This window comes from Ornithorhynchus anatinus, chromosome 10, assembly GCF_004115215.2.
Source record: "Ornithorhynchus anatinus isolate Pmale09 chromosome 10, mOrnAna1.pri.v4, whole genome shotgun sequence".
In the NCBI taxonomy this organism is placed as follows: Eukaryota; Metazoa; Chordata; class Mammalia; order Monotremata; family Ornithorhynchidae; genus Ornithorhynchus; species Ornithorhynchus anatinus.
The window spans coordinates 50159770-50180424 of NC_041737.1; the positions used below are offsets into that span (position 1 = coordinate 50159770).

A 20655-nucleotide genomic window follows, 5' to 3' on the forward strand; every position below is an offset into this window, starting at 1 on the left:
ACCGAGGAACACCCCTCGCCTCTGAACACCCTCCGTCTTGTTCCAGGGACAGAGGGTTGGGGGAAGGGGGCAACAGGAGGCCAGAAAGCAGAGGGAGGTTTGAGAAGCGGGTGACAGGATGGAACAATTTTCAGTATTCACTGCCTTAGTCCATAGACCACTGCACTAGACCATATGTCTTGCTCATAACCGAAAATCCAGGGGTTAAAGAACCAAGTTAGGGCTATTCTCTTCATTAAAGGAATGGCTCACGAGTAACTACTCTAAAATAAATTGTGGTTTGGAAAAATGTCTTTTAAACAAATTATGGCTGTACTAAAAATATGCACATTCTTCTCTAAGAATCTGGTCTTTAATGAAAGGCAGCATTTTGGGAAGCATTTTAGCTACCTCTACTTAGGCCCTGGAACATCCCACCAGGAAAGGTTGTTTGATGGCAGCGGGATGGGGGGAAGACACAGCAGCAGCAGAGCAGAAGCGTGGCCAAGTGGAGAGAGCACGGGCCTGGGAGTCAGAGCACCTGGGTTCTAATTACGGCTCCGCTCTTCTCTGCTGCATGACCGTGAGCAAGTCACTTCACTTCTCTGGGCTTCAGTTACCTCATCTGTAAAATGGGGGAGACTGTGGGAGAATGATGATGACGACTGTGATATTTGTTAAGCACTTACTACGTGTGAGGCACTGTACTAAGCCCTGGGATGGCTACAAACAAATCATTTTGGACACAGGTCCTGACCCACAGGGGACTCACGGTCTTAATCCCATTTTACAGTGGAGATAACTGGGCCACAGAGAAGGGAAATGGTTTTCCCAAGATCACACAGCAGACAAGTGGCAGAGCCGGGATTAGAGCCCAGCTCCTTCGGATTCCCAGGCCTGTGCTCTATCCATTAGACCGCTCTGCTTCTCGTTTCATCACTGCTTATGTATTAGTTGCCCACCCTCTTTTCCCACCCCCTCAATCTTAGGTCGTGAGCCTCTTGGGGACTAGGGGACTGTGCCTGCTCTCATCCGTGTTCGGCTTTTCCCCCACCACAATGTCTAGTGCAGTGCTCTGTGCACATTAAGCACTGAATTCAGCATTAAGAGCTGGGTGAGGGGCTGACAGAGTTTTGTATTGACTGGGAAAGCAGGGCTTCTTCAAAAAGTCATTCCCTTCTCTCCCTGCCCGGGGACACAATGGGGAGGAGGAAAAGACTTGTCCCGGTGGCTGGGACTCTTGGTGAGGAGGCTGACGAGTGGGAAGGAGTGGTTGTGGGAGAGAAAAATCTAGCGGAACCTGTTGCTGCCAACGGAGAGGTTTGTTTATCATGAAGAGGTGACTGTGAATACGGAATATTTTGCAACAATTTTGGAGTTGATCCTCAAACCCTCTCTTTGAGGTCTGCGAAAGATAAATAACCCTTACCCCAACTCTCAAGGCGAGGGACTTGGGACCCTGGAAGTGACCCTGTCGGTCAAAGCCCATGAGTAAGAGCGTCAGGGTTCAAACTCGGGTTCCTAGCTTAGCCCTTGGCTTTCTCCGCTGGGCTGCCCTAAAAATAATCATTATTATCATTACTGTCATTATTATTAATGGTAACGATAATAATGCTACTTGTTAAGTACTTACTATATGCAGTAGATAATCAGGTCACAGACAGTCTCTGTCCCTGGGGCTCACAGTCTAAGTAGGAGGGAGAACAGACATTGAATCCCCATTTTACAGATGAGGAAACTGAGACACGGAGAAGGTAAGTGACTTGCCCTAGACCATACAGGAGGCAGGTGAGAAGCAACATGTCCTAGTGGATAAAGCGCACAGGCCTGGGAGTCAGAAGGACCTGAGTTCTAATCCCGACTCCGGCACGAGTCTGCTGCGTGACCCTGTGCAAAATCACTTCACTTCTTTGTTCCTCGGTTACCTCATCTGTAAAATGGGGAAGACTGTGAACCCCATGTGAGACGTGGAGTGCGTCCAACCTGATTATCATGTATCTACCCCAGCGTTTAGAACAGTGCCAGGCACGTCGTAAGCGCTTAACGAATACCGTAAAAAAAGTGTGGCAGAGCCGGTTTTAGAACCCAGGCCCTCTGCCTCCAAGGCCCAAGGTCTTTCCACTGTGTCACTCTGCCCTGCCCCTCAGCTCTCTTGCAGCCCCGGGGGCCTGGTGAGGACAACAGAACTGTTTGGGATGAATAACAGATTGTCACCCACCAAAGCAAAGACCCTTAAGATATAGCCAGCAGGCAGCAGGAAAACGAGGGACTTTCCACCCAGACTAGGCAACTTCTGAATGCGCTACGGAGGGGGAGCAGATGCCGGACGAGAGCAGTATTCTGAGGAAGAGCCACTATCCCATCCATTTCCAATCCTTCTCTTCGAGCCCCGCAAAGGCCTAAAGGTCAAGCCAACACCCTGTCTTCCCTCCCTGCCCATGGACAAACATTTCCAGCATCATCCGCACTGCGCTGTCATCCTCACCCCCCGCCATCTTGAATTCTCAGGGAATCACAGAAATTAGAGCCCAGGGTTTACACTGCTGGAAGCCAGCAGCTCCCTTCAGCATGATGGCCGCGAGTGTTTTTTACCTAGCCTCACCGCTCTACCGGTGTGGGAAGCAGCGTGGCTCAGTGGAAGGCGCACGGGGTTGGGAGTCAGAGGTCATGGGTTCTAATCCCAGCTCTGCCTCTTGTCAGCTGTGTGACTTTGGGCAAGTCACTTAAATGTTGGTATTTGTTAAGCGCTTACTACGTGCAGAGCGCTGTTCTAAGCGCTGGGGTAGATATAGGGGAATCAGGTCGTCCCACGTGAGGCTCACAGTCTTAATCCCCATTTTCCAGATGAGGTCACTGAGGCACAGAGAAGTTGAGTGACTTGCCCACCATCACACAGCTGACAAGTGGTAGAGCCGGCATTCGAACCCACGATCTCTGACTCCCAAGCCCGCGCTCTTTCCACTGAGCCACGCTGCTTCTCTATCTTAGCTTCTCTGTGCCTTATCTTAACTTCTCTGTGCCTCATTTACCTCATCTGTAAAATGGGGATTAAGATGGTGAGCCCCATGTGGGCCAACCTGATCACCTTGTATCGCCCCCAGCGCTTAGAACAGTGCTTTGCACATAGTAAGCGCTTAACAAATGTCATTATTATCATTACAAGCTCAGCATTCCCCTGAAGTTCCCTCTTCTTGAACAAAATGAACACAGTCCACTAGCTTTAGTTACTTCAGTCCCACCTCTGAGAGAGACTCCTGAGACTGGAATGCCACCCAGAGGAAATAACAATAATAATAATAAAAAAGATGATAATGATGGGATTTGTTAAGCGCTTACTATGTGCCAGGCGCTTTGTTAAGTGCTGGGATGGATGGAAGCAAATCGAGTTGGATACAGTCCCTGTCCCATGGGGGGCTCACGGTCTCAATCACCATTTTACAGGTGAGGGCACTGAGGCACAGAGAAGTGAAATGACTAGCCCAAGGTCACACAGCTGACAAGTGGCAGAGCCGGGATTAGGATCCATCACCTTCTGACGCCCAGGCCCCTGCTTTCTCCACCATGCCATGTTGAAATGCCAGCCACTCCCCAAGCCTCTGGGAATTTCCCATAACCGGATGAGGATTCTTCAGGATCTCTGCACAACAGGGAGTTGAGAGGGGGAAGCGGGGGGTGTTTTATACACACTTTCAATCACCCGTTCCAGCTCTAAGAAGACATTTTTCCAGAAGCCTCAGATTCATGCTGTAGCAGGACAAGGAGAGCGCTCTTCCCGTACATATATTAGGCGTTTCTAACGAGATTTGAATTGGTGGTTATAATTTTGCGGGAGGGTCTAGTCCTGGAGCCAGGCTGCCTAATTCTGAGATCTCCCTTTGCTTCGGGGTCTCCATCTGTAAAGCAGAAATGTCACCAGCCCTACGGGAGGATAGAAACGTGGGTCGTATTTACTGTGAAGAAGCATCGCAGCTCTGAGAAGAAAGGCACCAGGTAGATCCAAGATGGTACTATTGACCATTCTCCCTCTCTTACCCCCGCTCTCTCAGGAGGAGAAGAGGAGGCTGAAAGAAGAGATTGAAAGACGGAGGGCAGAGGCTGCCGAAAAAAGGCAGAAGATGCCAGAAGACGGTGTCTCGGACGACAAGAAGCCGTTCAAGTGCTTTACTCCCAAAGGTTCATCTCTCAAGGTAACTTTTTTCACCCGTATTGTCTATGAAAAAACCAGGGCAATATGAGATTATTCTGTTATCCAGTATATAGATTAATCAGGCTTTTTCCTCCTCTTCCTCCCTCTACTCTGCCCCCTGTTCTCTATTACTAATAATTGTGTTTAAGCACTCACTATGTGCCAGGCAGTGTACTGAGCGCTGGGGTAGTCATGAGATAATCAGGTTGAACACAGTCCCTGCCCCTGACACAGGGCTTACCGCCTCGCTCCCTTCCTGTTGGCCATTTTAGTGTTGACTGGTCCTTCCTCTAGCTGGAGGGAACGGGAAGGGAAAGTGATGAGACTGAGGACCTGTTGAGTTTGCTAATTGCCCGGAGCTTCGAAACAGGGAAACAGGTTAACGTGAGGCTCAGTGACTTCCTGTCTCCAGGTTGTCCCGAACCCCAGTGTTGGGGATAACTGGGAGTTGATTTTGTGTCAGTTGAGAAGCAACATGGCCTAGTGGCAAGCGCATGGGCTTGGGAGTCGTAGGTTGTGGGTTCTAATTCCGCTCCGCCACTTATCAGCTGTGTCACTTTGGGCAAGTCCCTTAACTTTTCTGTGCCTCAGTTACCTCATCTGTAAAATGGGGATGAAGCGTTTGAGCCCCACGTGGGACAACCTAATTACTTTCTATCTACCCCAGCGCTTAGAACAGTGCTTGGCACATAGTAAGTCCTTAACAAATACCATTATAATTATTCTCTGTGCCTCAGTTCCCTCATCTGTAAAATGGGGATTAAGATTGGGAGTCCCACGTGGGATAACTTGATTAGCTTGTATCTACCCCAACGCTTAGAACAGTGATTGGCACCACAGTCAGCACTTAAGAAATACCATCATTATCATTATCATGATCTAGAGTGGATGATCACAGACTTGGAAAGACTTTGAGAGCATTTTTTTCTGGGGCTTTGGTTGCCGGACAACTTCTTTGCCCTCGGCGGGAGCGTGGCAGCCAGGCAAGCTTCAGCTGGGTCTCTTTGAGCAGTTTCAATGGTAGGAGGTGAAGGGAACTAGACGAAGCCTCCCCCTTCTTCCCCCAACAGGAGCTCCTTGACCCAACAGCTCCTCTAGACCTCTGAGGGGTTCTCTTACTAGCTCTTCAGTGAGAAAGCAGTCCCGGGGAGTTCTCCTACATGCTCTCTCCACCTGTGCCCCAGGCCTCGAGGGGAGCCAGAAATACAGGAAAAGGGGAAGGGAAGGCCTGCCTTCAGGAAGACCTTGAGTGGGTCATTTCTCTGAGCCTCAGTTCCCCACCTGTAAAATCCCTCACCTGGGTGTTAGGAGGGTGAGTGAGCCACTTGATATAAAGACTCTGGGGGGGGGCGGGGGGAGTCTTTATAATATCAAACCCCTTTTAGACCGAAAGCGCCTTGTGGGTAGGGATTGTATCTGCCAGCTGTATTATACTTTCTCGATACGGTGCTTTGCACACAGTAAGCACTCAATAAATACCATTGATTAGTTGATCAGTGCAATATACAGTCATAACCAAAAAAGGCAGCCAAGGCCTATAAGGAGGAGAAGGCAATCTGATTTACCAACACACCCCACCGAAAAGAACATATCTCATCCAAGCCCTCCTTGTCACCATCTTGGATAAATGAGGTCAGCTCCACTGCGACTGGCTTTCCCGACATCCTGAAGGATTCGGTTAGCTTTCACACGCCCTTGTCCCTGGTTCCATCCCAGGCGTCTTGTTTGATTAAGGTGAAAGGGAAAGTGGCCGGGTGGAAAGAGGAAGGAAGCTGTGAGTGGCAGGTTTCCAGCCAATTCATAAGCAGGAAGTGTTCTTCCTAAAGAGCCCACCCTCTTGCCCAGCAGCCCCTGACGAGGACTGATAAGCCCACGGATCCGACATGGGTTATGTGAAATCCCAACTTACTCCCACAACTGGAAATTGACCAAAGGTTCATTCCCGGAAAGCTTCGGTCCATTATTCTTTGTCCACTAAAAGATGTGGGTTTGGGTGCCAGCGGAACCCTGCCCATTGAAAACCCCTTCTAAAAGAGTCAGGTGGAACCGGGAATCTGATTCCATTCCCTCTATTCCAGCCAGGGGACCTTGGGGTAATCAAGTTTCAGCTGGTAGGTGCAATCTCAAAGAACAGATGAAGTGTGAGGTGATTTAAGAACTAAGATGTATTTTTTCCTGGCCCTCCGCATATGCACTTAGTTATATGTCCTTTCACAATCTGCCGCCGATCAATCTGAGTTTTTATTCTAGAACATATTTGTCAGAGGGAGGGAAAATATTGGCCTTGAGTTGATATAAACAATGACATTCCAGCCATTCCCAAAACATCTTCATGGCCGTTTGGCTAACTCTAACCTAGTGTTGCCTTCCTGCATGTCAGCAGTGAATTAAACTTCTTAAACATTGCATAATGTTTGGAGAGAACTCCCTGCTTAACCGAGTTAGCTTTAAGGCTTTTCAAAATCCTTTCCGGACCGCCATTCACGCGACTTCTTCCCGGAGAAGCAGCCTGGCCTAGTGGGTAGAGCACGCGCCTTGGGGTCCGAAGGGCCTGATTTCTAATTCCGGCTCTGCCGCCTGTCTGCCCAGTGACCTCGGCGAGTTCCTTCGCTTCCCTGTACCTCAGTTACTTTGTCTGTAAGATGGGGATGAAGACTGGGAGCCCCATGTGGGACTGTGGCCTACTGATCAGCTTGCATCTATCCCACGCTTAATACGGTCCTTGGCTCATAGTAAGCACTTAAAAAATATCATTAAAAAAAGAGGAAAAACCAAAAACAAGCCAAATCCCAGGCCCAGAGAGGGAGGCCGCTCGCTGTTGGCATGTTGCTGCCATCTCCTGGTTTTGCAGAGAAATCCACGGGCAGTTTAGGATGTTGTACAGGAGCTGTATTTTTCCATAAATCTGCTCTCCTCCTCCTAGGTCCCTCAATCAGAGAGATTAAACAAGCATTTAGTTGCCCTGCTAACATCCATCCATTCATTCACTCATTCACTCGTGCTTCCTGGGTGCAGAGCACTGTACTGAGCACCTGGGAAAGTTCAATTCAGCAACAGTTTAGACACGATCCCTGCCCACAACGGGCGCGGAGTCCAGAAGCGGGGAGACGGACATCAAAACAAGTAAAGAGGCATCAGAAGACGTAGAATTATATATACACATCAGTAATATAAATGAATAGAATTATAAATATGTACGTATATACACAAGTGCTGTGCAACGGAGGGGTGGAGGAAAGGGAGCGGGTCTGGGCGATGGGGAGGGGTGGGGGAGAAGAGGAAAAGGGGGCTCAGTCTGGAGGAGGTGAGCTCTCAGTGGGGCTTTGAAGGGGGACGTGTGCTAGTTTGGCGGATTTGAGGAGGGAGGGCATTCAGGCCAGAGGTAGGACGTGGGCCAGGGGTCGACGGTGGGATCGGCGAGAACGAGGCACAGTGAGAAGGTTAGCGGCACCAGAGGTGTGGAGAGTGCGGGTTGGGCTGGAGAAGGAGAGAAGGGAGGTGAGGTAAGAAGGGGCAAAATGATGGAGAGCTTTGAAGCCAATAGCGAGGGAGGAGTTTTTGCTTGATCCTAGATGGGGTGTGCCCACTTGAGCCCAGAAACAAAACCCTCTTTTTCAAACTAGTAGTGTAATAATAATAATAATAATGTTGGTATTTGTTAAGCGCTTACTATGTGCAGAGCACTGTTCTAAGCGCTGGGATAGACACAGGGGAATCAGGTTGTCCCACGTGGGGCTCACAGTCTTAATCCCCATTTTACAGATGAGGGAACTGAGGCACGGAGAAGTTAAGTGACTTGCCCACAGTCACACAGCTGACAAGTGGCAGAGCTGGGATTCGAACTCATGAGCCCTGACTCCAAAGCCCGTGCTCTTTCCACTGCGCCACACTGCTTCTCTAGTGTGTAAGCTCTTTATGGACAGGGAACATGTCCACCAATCGGTTATACTGTACTCTCCCAAGCGCTGCACACACTAAGCAATCAACAAGTATGATTGATTGGCAAACAATGAAAAATTCCAGCTGTTTCTTCCCAACTCAGGGCAGTGTGCTGTTAAATATGTCTGCTGATTCTATTGTATTGTACTCTCCGAAGCGCTTACTACAGTGCTCTGCACATAATAAGCACTCAATAAATCCCACCCATAGATTGATTAATGAAAGTCAGCAGCAGCAGCTTGGGCCGTTGCACAGAACCACGTGTTTTGAACCTTCCCTCTTATTGCTTTGTGTATCATGGAAGCGATCCAAACCAAGCAGGAGAACTGTTCTGGGAGACAAAAAGAATGGAATCCCTACCCCTGAATATATACCCTAAATCAAATCTAATGCTAATAATGCTCATTTGGTGCTTAAGTGCATTAATTTCAAGTAATCGTGGTATTTGTTAAGCACTTACAATATGCCAAGTATTCTAATAAGCCCTAGGGTAGATTCAAGATAATCAGCTTGGACACCGTCCCTATCCCACGTGGGATTCGCAGTTCCATGGATGGTCCAGTTAATCTCCAAAAGCCGCGGGGCAGTAGCGGCAGGGAAAGAGAAGCACCAAAGGCGGAGATCACTCGCGCAAGGTTTCTTACTTAGGATCTTTCCTGAAGGTTATTCTTTCCACTCCTCTTTATGTTGCCTTATTGAGGCATTAAGCATATGATCTTTGGAGAGTCACAAGCATTGAAGGCTCATCCAAGTGCATTTTAGTGGGGCTTTCATTCTGATAAGAAAATATTCACCCATTCATGGATTATGTTTTTCCAACAGCTTTTCTTAGTGTTATTCAGGAACCTGGATAGCTTTTCAGTAAGGAAATCAAACAGAGTCGCTTTGAAAATGGCCACAAATATCCCCAGTGATCCTTTGAGAAAGTCTCTTTCCAGGAAGGACCCCACCCCTCACCCTGCCTCCACCTCTTTGCCACCTAAAAGTACAAAGATAGTTTCGCTAGTAATAGTAAAGATATTTGAACATCCGCTGGGTTCAAGTGCACTGAAAAGTGCTTGAAAATGTACCAGAGAAGCATGAGGTGTTCTTACCCACCAGGTGTTTTCACACTAGCAGGGGAGACAGACCTAAAAATATTTTCAAATGGGGGTTATTGGAATAAATTATATAATCAATCACACATAAATCAACAAGTGCTGAGGGAAGGTACAAATAACTATGCAAGTGCTAGAGGAAGCTAGCTCAATTGAATTGTGGTATTTATTAAGCGGTTACTATGTGCCAGACACTGTACTAAGTGCTGAGGTGGATACAAGCAAATCGCGTTGGACACAGTGCCCTGTCCCAAATGGGGCTCGTAGACTCAATCCCCATTTTTCAGATAACTGAGGCACAGAGAAGTGAAGTGACTTCACAGCAGAAAAGTGGCCCCTGCTGATGTGTAGTCAGATTTTATCTCATGAGGAGGGGGTGGTGGACTGGGGAAAGAACTTCCACGTTCTGGAAAAATCATGGGTCCTACTGGCCAGAACGTTAGAGGATTAGAGGTGCCCGTTCTCTCGGAGACTTCAGCGGCTGTGTGAAGGGCCACAACAGTGGAACGGTGGCTACCCATCCGGGCTTTCCCACTTTGGTAAAAATTTGTTAAATTTGCCCTATCCAATCTTGAGGGTGGGGAGAAGGAGGGTCAGGACCCCACCCCAATTCTCATCATCCCTCCCTCCTCTCCACACTTACTGTAGTGAGGAGGAAGATAGACTGGTGAGGGCTCCACCTCCTTTTCCCCATTTTCCACTCCCTCCCACTGCCTTCCCCATTTAGCCAACCAGGGTCCTCAAGACGGAGATGGCTTCCAGAACAGCTTCCTTGGTAAAGTTCACTCCAACGGGCTGCGCTGAAAATGTTCCACGGACCCAAGCAGCCAGCAAGGGTGTTGGAGAATCCAAGCTTTCAATTTCATTTTTCCTTAACCCTAGCTGACCCTCTATATTCAATTGCTTTCTCCCCACACCAATAGCATTTAGAGGTGAACCTTGGCAGACTTTCCCCGGTTTGGAAATCCTTGGAGAATTCTTGAAATCAATGCCTCCAATCCTGGCTTAAATTATTTCTCACTACTGCAGATTCTTTCACATGCTGATGAGGTGGTAAATATGTAGGCAGACGGGTCACTGTGTGTTGGGTGAAGTGCCATGATTTGAATGCAGCGAATGACTTTTTTGAACAGTGCTCGGATTGCTGGGGTTCGCTATGGGCCGCTTCAGGAAGGTAACGAGCAGACAGAACGAAAGATCGCTTGATTTTATTTCATTTTTGTTTTTAAGGGTATTTGTTAAGTGGTTTCTCTGTGCCAGGCAGGTGCAACACGTGGGGATAGATACAAGCTGGTCAGGTTGGACAAATTCCGGGTCCCCACTTTGGGGCTCGCAGTCTTCTTTCCCATTTTACAGATGAGGAAACTGAGGCACAGAGAAGGTTGAAGTGACTTGCCTGAGGCCACACAGAAATGTGGCAGAGCTGGTATTAGAAGCCAGGTCTTCTGACTCCTAGGCCTATGATCTTTCCAGTAGGCCATGATGTTTCTCTATTCTTGGATTCACTTCTTGTTGGGTCCTGGCTAGCGGATTACCTGGATATTTCCAGGACATAAATTACCTTGGCCTCAGTGATCTCGACATTTGCAGGAACAAGAACTTGGGGGGTTTTGGCCTAGCCTGTTGGGCATAATGGAAGGAATCAGCATGGCCAAGCGGAAAGAGCCTGGGCCTTGGAGTCCGAGGACCTGGGTTCAAATCTTGGCTCCGCCATTTGCCTGCTGAGTGATTTTGGGCATATCACTTTATTGGGCGTCAGTTTCCTCCTCTGTCATATTGGGGATCCAATACCTGTTCTTCCTCCTAATTAGACTGTGAGCCCCATAAGGGACAGGGACTATCTGATCTGATGGTACGGTATGTTTCCCAGCATTTATTACAGTGCTTGGCACAAAGTAAGCATTTAAAAGCCATATTGTTCATATTACAGGTATTCTTAGGTCTTCAAATATAGTCCATTTTTCCTTCAAAGGTGCCCAGGTGTACAAGATGCCCTGCCCAGCCTGGTCTCAGAGAACCCTGCTCTGAGTGAGACCCAGTGCAGCAGCAGAACCCCAAGATTACACCTCTGCGGGTTGGCAATAGTTAGTCCTCAGACATAGGTGCGTTTCTGCTGCCCCAGCCTCCGTGTGCTCCACCGTATGCAAGAGCTGACCTCCACCTCCGTGGCGAATGATCACGTCGGAGGAAACGCCGAAATAAACCCAGGCCCTGACCTCATTTTTCAGCCTGCAAAAATCCATTAACCTTTCGGGACTTCAGCCGTTCTGTTTCTCCAAAAGGTTCCGATTCTTTCCTCCCTTCCGGAGGCGTTGGGATTACTGTTGCTGATGAAACCTGTGATCGAGGCACAGGTCAAGTCTCCCCTTCAGGGAGCCGAGGAAAGAGAGCTGCACAGCTCAATTCTCCCCCCCTCATCCAACCCCCTGGGGAGCCACAAAAGCTGCCCCCCTCAGCCGGCCCTGGATAAACCCTCTTACAACTCACCAGCCTAGGGAACCCGGGTGGCTCCTTGGCAAACATGGGTGAGCGTTGCAATGGTTCAAGGGAGTGACCCCTCTTCAGCTGCTGCCCCAGAAGAAGGGAGCCTGTGAATCCTGAACGAATCCTTACATCTCGTTCCCATGGAGATGGGGGAAGCATCATTGTCCCGGACAGTTCTTTCAGACACTCATCAGATTTGTAAGTGCTTAGAAGAGTGTCCTGCAGACAGTAAGCACTCGATAAATACCATTAATTCATTGTTTCTTCTTCTCCTAGATCGAAGAGCGGACGGAATTCCTGAACAAATCCGCCCAGAAGAGGTAAAGCGCTCCTCTGAAGCACTCCTCTAGCTTTTCACTTGTTCTGCTAGCGAAGATCACGGACCCCCTCCGCTTTCCAACAGTTGGGGGTCAAATCTACACATCCCACTGTTTCATCTAACCCGTCCTGCTATTGAAGATCATTTTCCCCTTTGCTTTTCCACACAGTGGGGTCAAATCTACTCATCCCACAGCCGTCGGTTTCCAAGATTGACAGCGGCTGGGAGCTGTACACCAACGCGATTGAGGTGAGGGCCGGCGGTGGTGATGTGGGGGATCCGGGGGCAGAGCCAGTCGGTCGTATTTATTGAGCGCTTACTATGTGCAGAGCAATGAATCAAGCGCTTGGGAGAGTACGGGGAAGAGGGCAGTCACTATTTTCTGCAGATTGGGTCAGAAACACCACCTCAGTGCGGGTAGACTCGATCCCTTGGGTAGGGCCAGCTGGGAAAATTGCCCTGGACCCTGATTTCTGGTAAAAATGACTCGAAAGTTGCCCCCCATCAGCATGTGCACACACAAACTCGCGCACCACTGTCTGGCCCATTTCTGCCCACCTCCCTCCTACCCCCCAAACTATATATCATTTGTCAGAGGTGGTGGGCAGAGAAAGAGACTTAAAGCAGCACAGTCTAATGGAAAGACCCCAGGATTGGGAATTAGAGAACCTGCCACTTGCCTGCTGCGTGATCTTAAGCAAGACACTTCATTTCTCTGGGCCTCAGTTCCCTCAACTCTAAAACGGGGATTCAGGACCCGTTCTCCCTCCTACTTGGGCTGTTAGCCCCACGGGGAACTGAGTTCTCTTGTAACTACCCCCAACTTAGTACAGTGCTTGGCACATAGTAAGCACTCAACTGTAAGCTTGTTGTGGGCAGGGAATGGGTCTGTTTATTGTTATAGTGTACTCTCCCAAGTGTTTAGTATAGTGTTCAGCACACAGTAAGTGCTCAATAAATATGACTAAGTGAATGAATGAACAAATATCACAGTTGTTATTTAGAGGTGAAACTTCTGCTCTTTAAACCTCCCCTTCTGTTGTTCTTCCCACCCCTACCCCCGACGGGAGGGAATCCCACATCACCAACGCCCCACTTTCCTAGGCCAGCATCTTCACTGCTTCCCCTAAGCAGGTCTAATCTGGGAAGCCATATTCCACCCCAAAAGTGGCTGCATTCCCTGATGGATAAAATAGAATCTGTAATGAAATGACAACTGATGTTTTGGAGACCTTCCCATTTACACGAGCCAGAGCCCTCTGCAACTCTAAGATGGAGCTGATTTCGATGGTGAAAAGGAGATTGGCTTTCGACATAGGGGGATGTTGTGTTTAGTTTTTTTTGGAGTTTGTCCTCAAAGACTTAGTCCCTGATACTTTAAAAAAAACACAAACGCTCCATTTGCCCTCAACAGAAACCTTATAGAACGAAATGAAATCCTGCATTCTGAGTGTAATGACTATCTTTGCAATGACTTGAGGCCTGTCATTTGGTGACCAGTGTGATAACCACACCCCAAATCTGTTTTTTAAAATGGGCACACTGGTTTTGGAGGTTGCCCTGATGCCCTCTAGGAATGGACCAGAATGATCTAGAGAAATTCCCTTTATATAATTGCCTCATGGGCCTCTCTCTAGAAAAAAAGCCACCCGGCTGACAGTTTTAAGGAAGAGCATAATAATTCCATCTTGAATTTGTTTGGCACACTTATTTTCTCTTTTGCATCAAGAATCACTTATCCTGAAGCATCCCTGTGAGGAAGGGAAGAGGCAGGTTTGATTATGATAATGCCCCTTTTACAGATGAAGAAACCAGGGCCTGGAGAAATCAAGTGACTTGCCCAAGGCCTCACACATGCCAGGGGCAGAAGTAGGGGGCTAGAACCTGAGTCTCCTGCTTCTTCCACAAGGCAGTTCTGTGTCCTCTCAACACCAATAGCACATGAACCCTGCTCTGTCACTTATCTGCTGAGCAGAGGGACCCTGAGCAAGTCAACTTAATCACTCTGTGCCTCAGTTTCCTCATCTGTACCACAGAAATTAAATCCTACTTCCTCCTACCTAGACTGTGAGCCCCATGGGGGACAGGGACTGTGTCCAACGTGATTATCTTATATCTCCCCTGCAGTGCTTAGTACAGTAAGCACTTATATACCATAATCGTTATTTTTATTTCTACACTGCAGGGGACGAAAACCACGAAGTCCACCAAGCCAGCAGCGTCTGACCTACCGGTCCCTGCCGAAGGGGTCCGCAACATCAAGAGCATGTGGGAGAAGGGCAATGTGTTTGCATCCCCTACCGGGACAGGATCGTCCAATAAGGTGAGCGCCGGAGGATCATGGGTCTGCAAGGTGTCCATAGCAGGAGTCATCTCTCTCTTCTTAATGGGGGAAGCAGTGAGGCTGGATGGCTCATTCAATTAATGGTAATTACTGAGCTCTTACTATGTGCAGAGCACTGTACTGAGCGGCTTGGGAGGGTACAACTGAATTAGCAGACTCATTCCCTGCCCATAATGAGCTTACTGTCTTGAGAGGGAGACAGACATTAATGTGAATAAATAATTTATAATATATGCTAAAAATATGTACATAGGTGCTGTAGGTTGGGGAGGTGAAGAAGCAGCGTGGCTCAGTGGAAAGAGCCCGGGCTTGGGAGTCAGAGGTCGTGGGTTTGAATCCCGGCTCTGCCACTTGTCATCTGTGTGACTGTGGGCAAGTCATTTCACTTCCCTGTGCCTCAGTTACCTCATCTCTAAAATGGGGATTAAGACTGTGAGCCTCGCGTGGGACAACCTGATTACCCTGTATCTACCCCAGTGCTTAGCACATAGTAAAACGCTTAACAAATACCAACATTATTATTAATGAGTATTTTGCATCCTAATGAATCCCTGTATAGACCCAGTGGAGAAGTTTAGTGGGGCTGCGATTCGAGGCTGAGCAGTTGTGAAATGCTCAATAAAACTTGAGAGGACAAGATGCCTTCTCTGAAAAAAAAAAAAACAGATTAAAAAGATAGTCTCTCTGAAACCCAGCGGCTTGTTTCAGTCCCTCAGTTAAGTGTGACTTGTCCATGTTCTTTAAGTCAAACAAATGCTATAGGGTTGTGAGCTCGTGATAGGCAGGGAATGTGCCTGTTGGTTGTTATATTGAACTCTCCCAAGAGCTTAGTACAGTGCTTTGCACACAATACACGCTCCTTAAATACGACTGAATGAATGAATGACTCAACGATAAATCCTGGACTTCCTTAGCAGAGGTAATTGCAGATATAGTTTACTTTGGTTTCATTTTCTAACCACCCTTAATCTGTGTGCAGGAAACCGCAGGCTTGAAAGTGGGGGTTTCCAGTCGCATCAACGAAATGGCTAACTAAAACTCCCGAAGGCAACAAGTCGCCTGCTCCCAAGCCTTCGGTAAGTGCTTCGTTGGGGCTGGTCAGGGTGAGATTGTTCAGCTGTTTTCCAGCAGCGGGCTGGGCTGGGGCTGGGGGAGACAGGGGGAGAGGCCAGCTGAAGTGTTCCTTTCTCCTGCTTCTTTTCAAGAGGGCTGAATCCATTTCCACCACCTCTGCTCCTGTGGTTGAAGTCAAAACACCCACACACCCACAGAGTCTTTCTTCTATCTCTTCAAGCACGGGATGCTGTCTCTTCCTCCCGGTGTCTGTCTGCCTCAGATCAGTGGGTAGGAGGAGCAGAGGAACCCATCTAGAAACCCTCCCCTCCCTGGCACCGGAGCGGTGGAGAGGGGCAGGTAGAGGAACAAACAAAGGGCAGGATCTGTCCCCCATCCACTAGTGAAGCAAGTGTGGCCCAGTGGGATAGAGCACGGGCCTGGGAGTCAGAAGGACCTGGGTTCCAACCCCGGCTCCGCCACGTGACTGTTGTGTGACCTCGGACAAGTCGCTTCATCTCTCTGGGCCTCAGTTCTCGTCTTGTCTTACGCTGTCGCGTCGTCTCCGACCCATAGCGGCGCCGCGGACGCCTCTCTCCCAGAACGCCCCACCTCCATCTGCAATCGTTCTGGTAGCCTATCCACAGAGTTCTCTGGTAAAAATCCAGAAGTGGTTTACCACTGCCTCCTTCCGCGCCAGCAAACCTGAGTCTCCGCCCTCGACTCTCTGCCAGGCTGCTGCTGCCCAGCACAGGTGAGTTTTGACTTGTAGCAGATGGCCTTCCACTCGCTACAAACGAGGAATGGAATGGGTAGCCTCTGCTTGACTCTCCCTCCCATAGTCGAGACTGGTAGAGTACTGGAAACTCTCCAGGTGCCACCCTGAGAGGGGCGGCCTCAGTTACCTCATTGTAAGATGGGGGATTAAGCGTGTCAGTTCCATATGGAACAGGGACTGTGTCCAAAATGGTTAACTTGTACCTACCCAGAGCTTAGGACAGTTCTAGGCACATAGTAAGTTGCTTAACAAATACCATAATTATTAATTATATTATCCCAAAGGGATGAGGGGCAGAAGCTCCCTGTGTCAGTCAATCGCTGGGTTTGATTAGTAATTGTGGTATTTGTTAAATACTCTAGGAGCTGGGTAGACACAAGACTATCAAGCCCCATATGGGGCTCACAGTCTAAAGTAGGAGAGAGAACAGGTATTAAATCCCCATTTTGCAGGTGAGGAAACTGAGGCACAGAGAAGTTAAGTGGTTTGCCCAGCTCACACAGCTGAGGCCAAAATTAGAGCTCAAATCCTTCCGACTCCCAGGCCCGTATTCTATCGACTAGGCCATGCTGCTTTTCTATTTTGCACTTAAATTGTGCAGAGCATTGTATTGAGCACTTGAGAAAGAACAATACGATAGAGTCGGTAGGTGTGATACGTACGCAGAAGGACCTTACAGTCTATAGGGGGAGACGGACATTGAGATAGATTAAAGAGAGGGGAAAGAGTATATCTGCATAAATGCTTGGGGCGGGCCTGGCATGAGGAGCACTAAGCCTTGGGAGAGAACAATAATAGAGATGAGACTCGATCCCTGCCCTCAAGAATCTCACTTAATCCCTTGCTCTTAAGCTAAAACTCAGGGGAAAGGTGAATCCCAAATAAAAGCCAACGTGGAAATTCGGCTCTATCTTTGCTGCTGTTACTTAAGGCAGTACAAAACAAGCTGCCTGTCGCCACATAAAGGGGCTTGCTCTCCTTAAATGTTCTTCTGGCAAAGAGTGTCACAGACAGCGAGGAGGGAAGCATTCAACCGAAATATCGCAGGAGTTCAAACTTCCCTTTTAATTGAATCGTTTCAGAAGGCAGACCTTGCTTGAATTAGCTTTCAGTGGGCCTTTGAAATGGAATTAGGTCACCTGGTTCTCCCTCGAGGACTCCTCCCGAATGATTCACAGAGAGTAGTCTTCAAAGGACTGGCATCGGCCTTACGCCAGAAATTTCCACATAACTGCCGCTGCCCCTCTTATTGCTTGCAGCTGGGATCCATAACTGGATGCATTTTTACACTCAGAAGTCGTGGAGTTTGAACACCGTATGGGAGGTCTTAGAGAAGGTGAATACTCCTATCTCATTTAAAAGATGTTTGGGTTTCAACATACAGCCACTGCAGGCTGAGGCTAAAGAGAGCCTCTTTTAAGCTCAAAATGCCCCCAATTTTTCCTGGTCCTTGCCCCCTCCTCCCATTATTGCCTCACCTGTAGTTCAGGGAGAAGGCAGGGAGGGTTTGGAAAAAGCATCAAGGATCTTGTCTACTAACTCTACCCGTACTCTCCCCGGGGCTTAGAACTCTACTCCGCTCCGAGTAGGCGCTCAATAATACTCCCTAGCTGCACATCCAGATCTGGTACAGTCCTGATGCTTGGCCTTAATCAATCAGTGGTGCTTACCGAGGGTAAGCTTGTTGTGGCCAGGAACAGACATCTCCCAGCCTTGTTATATCGTTACTTCTCCCAAGCGCTTACTACAGTGCTCTGCACACAGTAAGCATTCAGTAAATACAACTGAATGATTGCTATTTGCAGAGCACTTTTCCTAAGCGCTTGGGAGAGTACAACCGATTTGATACTGGCCCATAAGGTGCTTACAGTCTAGAGGATAGTAGGCCAGGCTTTTCCCATCCCTCCTCCATGCCCGCCCTGGGTGCACCAAGTTTCACTGGATCAGCTTCCGGCTGAGGAGCGAGAATGGTGAAGTTCAGCCGTGGCGAAGGGGGCTGCAGAGAAAGACCAGAAAGGCACGATTTGGTGCTCAGGCTGGCCTTATTGCCACTTCCTTATCAAAAATATTACCACCTTAAACCCAGAACAACCTTACTGAACAAGCAGTCGGTTTTAAAAGATTAAAAAAAAACAAAAGAGATGATCAATCCATGGTATTATTGAGCACTCACTGGGTGCATAGCACTACCTAAGCACTTGGGAGACTACGATACAACAGAGTTTGGTAAGCACATTCCCTGATGTGTTTTTGGGGGGGCCAAGAGCTATAATTTGCTGGATAAACTGAAGCCCGCTTTGAGGGTGTCCACTTGCGGGGAACCCGTCTATTCTAGATTTAGTCATTTTCCCCATCCCCGCCCTGCTTAACCCCTTTCAATATCACATTCCAAATGCCAGGAGGCAAAATGGGGTTCCAGCTGTAAATTTCGGTTGGTTTCTTTTCATAGAAAAAATTCGGTGTTATTAGTGGAGCACCCTTTTTCATCTCAGGTGAATCAGAAGTTCTCGTAGAGGATCTGGTAGCTTTCTGGCCCTTACCGGGGGCATCAGTCTTGCTCCGCCACCATTACCCACTGGGTTGAAGCCCCTCAGCACGGGAGGGACAGAATTCACAAGCAGTTTGGCAGTTAGAACACTCCTCCTCTCCCCGGTGGTCTGGCTCTTTTATCCCTCTTGTCTAAGCTGCAGGTTAAGACACGAAATATTGAGCTATACTTGTCTTCTTTTTGTTTCAAAAAAAAAAAAACCAAAACAAAACAAAAACAACATACTCTCTCTCTCAGCTGACTACTCTTCCTCCTCATTCTTTGATCTCTGCTTGACTGGAAATCCGATTCTGAAGCCTCCATTCTTTCCCTCTGTTCTTCAGGAGTGGGTCTTTCTTTAAAATAAAAGCCTGTCAGGTAAATAAATGCATTTTACATTTCCTCTTTGTCTTAACGTGACAGTCTGTGGACTCCAAAGGTGCGAGGGGGAAACAAAGCAGCCTCGCCTGCCCAACTTTCCCTCTGCCCTCATTTTCAAATGCAAATGTATCAATCATTCTCTTTCGCCCCTCCTACATGTACCAGTTGGGCAAAATAGTCCCCAAGCTATCATGATATCAAGTTTCTCATAATAAGAGGAAGGATGATAATAATAATAATAGCATATATAAAACTTACTCTGTGCTAAGTGCTGGTGGATAAAAATCAGGTCATGACGTCCCACTTCCACATAGGGGCTCACAGTCTAAAGCGGAAGGAGAGCAGATATTTAAATCCTCATTTTACAGATGAGAAACTGGGATACAGAGCAGTTACGTGACTTGTCCCAGGTCCGTGGAAGGTAGTGGCGGAGCCGAGATTAGAACCCCAGGTCTCCTGACTCCCAAGCCCGGGGTCTTTCCATTAGGCTGTGCCGCTGCTAGTGACTCGCCAGAGTCAAAGGCTTGCAGATTGGGTCTGAGTGAAGGGCACCAATTCTCTCAGCCTTCCTTTCCCCCTCTAAAGCAAGTCACAGCTCTGGGCAGCCGAATCAGGAGGTTCCTTTTTCATATTTCCAAAAATCTAATGAAGCTGACCGCACAAATTGTTGGACTGAGGGAGGGAGTGCTAACTCCACATATTCTCATCACTTGCAGGTCTGGTCAATCAATTATATCTATTGCGCGCTTACTGCGTGCAGAGCACCGTACTAAGTGCTTGGGAGAATACAACACAACAAACACATTCCCTGCCCACACTGAGCTTACATCTACCTTACGGGTGCTTGCTAAGATCCAAAAGCCCCAACTGCTCCTTAGCTGCGACTAACAGCTTTCCTCGGGTGAGCTCTCAGCACATTGAAGTGGATCTTGGGTGGTGTTTTATCTACCTAGCCTGGATCCCACCAATACAGTCCTATTGAGTGGGAATGGATTTTAAAAATTAGGGCCATGCCCAGGGGGATTTCTGTCCAAGTGGGAAGTAGCGTGTCCTAAGGGAAAATGAGCGCGAGCCTGGGAGTCAGAAGGCATGGTTTTTATAGCCCCAACACGGCACTTGTCTGCTTGTGTGACCTTGGGCAAGTCATTTAACTGTCTCACCTGCCTCCTCTGTAAAATGGGATTAAATCCTCCACCCTTCCACTTGGACTCTGAGCCATGTGAGACAGACAATCTCACCAGATTGTCTTGTTTACCCCAGTTCTTATTAGAGTATCTGATCCATAAATAACCACTTAATAAGTATCTTTCTTTTTTTAAATGGTCACTAAAGTTCTTATAGCAAACCTGCTTTGAATAATCAGGGTGGGCAGCTACTGTACGTGGAACAGTGCACTTAAGTGTAGGGGAGAATCCGAAGCAAACCCGCAACAAGATCTCTCCCTTCGAGAAGATTATAATAGAGGGGACATTAAAATCAATTACAGACAGGAAGGAGGGAAAGAGGATATGTGTGCGTGAGTTAGAGCTTAAGTAAATGTGTACGATAAGTACAGAAAGGCTACCGAG

General features: G+C 48.2%; 1 protein-coding gene and 2 long non-coding RNA genes across 3 annotated transcripts in view; 1 reads left to right on the forward strand and 2 right to left on the reverse strand.

The window, feature by feature from the left end:
- The window catches only part of CALD1 (caldesmon 1), a 118757-nt gene that overhangs the window by 95966 nt on the left and 2136 nt on the right, over positions 1-20655 (forward strand). Inside the window, 7 exon segments of the mRNA XM_039913239.1 lie at positions 4026-4166; positions 11962-12005; positions 12174-12204; positions 12206-12253; positions 14190-14327; positions 15328-15372; positions 15374-15424. Coding sequence (XP_039769173.1) covers positions 4026-4166; positions 11962-12005; positions 12174-12204; positions 12206-12253; positions 14190-14327; positions 15328-15372; positions 15374-15424 — 498 coding nt within the window.
- Positions 15255-18168, reverse strand: LOC114814526. Its single transcript, XR_003762315.1, has 2 exons — positions 18048-18168; positions 15255-15584 (listed from the first exon to the last, which is right to left on the reverse strand). It is a non-coding gene; the product is annotated as an uncharacterized LOC114814526 (long non-coding RNA).
- LOC114814525 lies at positions 18774-19380 on the reverse strand. The gene is made up of 3 exons (XR_003762314.1): positions 19346-19380; positions 18953-19062; positions 18774-18863 (listed from the first exon to the last, which is right to left on the reverse strand). It is a non-coding gene; the product is annotated as an uncharacterized LOC114814525 (long non-coding RNA).